Raw genomic sequence first — 2,177 nt, forward strand, 5'->3', positions numbered from 1 at the left:
TTACGTCTGTCTCTCTATCTGTCTCTCTTCTATCTTTCTGTCTCTTCTTCTCTCTTGCTGCTGCTGGTTCTGCTGCTGCTGCTGCTGCTGCTGTTATTTCTGCTGCTGTTCCTGGTTCTGCCGCTGCTGCTGCTTCTATTTCTGCTGCTGCTGCTATTTCTGCTGCTGCTACCACTTCTAATGCTGCTACTATTTCTGCTGCTGCTCCTGGTTCTGCTGCTGCTGCTGTTGCTATTTCTGCTGCTGCTGCTGTTTCTGCTGCTGCTGCAGGACGTGGGTTTGCTGTCTGTGCTGCTGGAGGATCGTTTGGCGTCTCCACTTCAAACAAAATCGCAAAAAGATATTCAAAAAATAAACAGAAAAAATAAATCAGGCGCCAGACTCTGCTGCGGACTCCTCGACTAAAAGCAGCAGCTGCAGCAGCAGCAGCAGCAGCAGCAGCAGCAGCGGCTAGAGCAACAGCAGCAGAAACAGCAATAACGGAAGCATTAACATCAACTGCAGCAAGAGCAACAGAAACAGCGACAAAAAGCAGCAGCCAAAGCAATAGCAGCAGCAGCAGCAGCAGCAATAGCAGCAGCAGCAGCAGCAACGGCAGCAGCAGCAGGAGCAGCAGCAGCACTCCCAGTACTAATATTATTCGTAGGAAAGAATTGACGCAGTTTTATACAAAGCCGAAGCAGTTGTGCGGGGGTTTATTCAGAGGCAGCAGCAGCAAACAAACAGCTGCTGCTGCTGCTGCTGCAAGATCAGCTGCTGCTAGTGTTGCAGCAGCAACAGCAGCAGGAAGAATATTTTATTGCTGTCTCAGGTGTATGTACACCCTATCCCCGCGCAAACTGCTAAATCGATTACTGCAGCAGCAGCAACACCACCAGCAGCGTACTTATAGCAGCAGCTGCAGCCACAGCGGGAGCAGCAGCTGCAGCAGCAGGTGCTGCAGCAGCAAGGTTCTGCAGCAGCAAGCTACTGCAGCATCATTTGCTGCAGCAGCAGGTTCTGCAGCAGCAAGGTGCTGCAGCAGCAGTTGCTGCTGCAGCAAAAGGGATTTGATAATTTGTTAATTAAATAATTTAATGAATTAATTAACAAATTTATTTATTTGTTTATTTATTTATTTATTTATTTATTTGTTTGTTTATTTATTTATTTATTTATTTATTCTCTGGGTTCTAAGAGGAGTGCTGCCCCCCGCAGCACCCACTGAGAAGGAGACTCCAAAACAGGAAGCGGCACAGAGCCCAGACAGCCATCTGCAGCAGCAGCAGCAGCAGCAGCAACAGCAGCAGCAGCAGCAACAGCAGCAGCAGCAACAACAACAGCAGCAGCAACAACAGCAGCAGCAGCAGCAGCAACAGCAACAACCGCAAACACGCAGTGTGAGGAGAAGCAACAGCATTTGCCACAGCACCTGCAGTAGCAGCAGCAGCTACAGCAGCAGCAGCAGCAGCTACAGCAGCAGCAGCAGCAGCAATAGCAGCAGCAGCAATAGCTGCAGCAGCAGCAGAAAGTGGGTGTAACGGGTAACAAGCAGTGCAGCAAGTTAGGACTAGAGAAACACTGATTTGCTGATGCACTTGCTGCTACAGCTATTGCTGCTGCAGTTATTGCTGCTGCTGCTATTGCTGCTGCTGCTGCTACTGCTGCTGCTGCTGCTGCATAGAAGAAAAAAGAATTTACCTGTGGAGTTTCTCTCGGCAGTAACGAAGAGGGGGCAAATGTACTGCAGCTTCTGCTGCTGTGTCTCCTTTGGAGACTCCGGCTCATATGCTGCTGCTGCTTCTGCTGCTGCTGCTGCTTCTGATGCTGCTGCTGCTGCTTCTGTAGCTGCTGCGTCTTCGGTCTCTGCTTTATTCGGCGTCTCTCCTTCTGCTACTTGAGGCTGCAGCAGCAGCACCGGGAAGTCGTGAGAGACAGTTGCTGCTGCCCCTGCTTCTGCTCCTGCTGCTCCTGCTGCTCCTGCTGCTGCTGCTGTTGCTGTTGCTGCTGACGGCTCATCTGTTAAAACCCCTAAATCATAATTCCAAACCCCCCCATCAACAGACAGCCCGTGTATGTACACCCCAGTCGGTGTTTTGTTTCTGCTGAACGTCGCCTGCAGCATCCTGCAGCAGCAACAGCAGCAGCAGCAGCAGCAGCAACAGCAGCAGCAGCAGCAGAACCACAAATAGTGAAGG

At 50.8% G+C, this 2,177-nt stretch overlaps 2 protein-coding genes across 2 annotated transcripts; one reads left to right on the top strand and one right to left on the bottom strand.

Moving 5' to 3' along the window:
* Positions 1-1,197: 1,197 nt before the first annotated feature.
* Positions 1,198-1,520, top strand: EAH_00066820 (hypothetical protein; the record flags this gene model as incomplete). The annotated part of the gene is made up of 1 exon (XM_013392650.1): positions 1,198-1,520. A coding segment is annotated over one exon (323 nt), but the record flags the coding sequence as incomplete, so codon positions are not given.
* A 29-nt stretch (positions 1,521-1,549) lies between these two features.
* EAH_00066830 (hypothetical protein, conserved) lies at positions 1,550-2,104 on the bottom strand (the record flags this gene model as incomplete). Its single annotated transcript, XM_013392651.1, has 1 exon — positions 1,550-2,104. The coding sequence occupies one exon, from the start codon at positions 2,102-2,104 to the stop codon at positions 1,550-1,552; it is 555 nt and encodes a 184-aa protein (XP_013248105.1).
* Positions 2,105-2,177: the final 73 nt, after the last annotated feature.

Source organism: Eimeria acervulina, genomic scaffold, assembly GCF_000499425.1.
Source record: "Eimeria acervulina Houghton genomic scaffold, Eah_scaff2540, whole genome shotgun sequence".
Taxonomy (NCBI): Eukaryota; Apicomplexa; class Conoidasida; order Eucoccidiorida; family Eimeriidae; genus Eimeria; species Eimeria acervulina.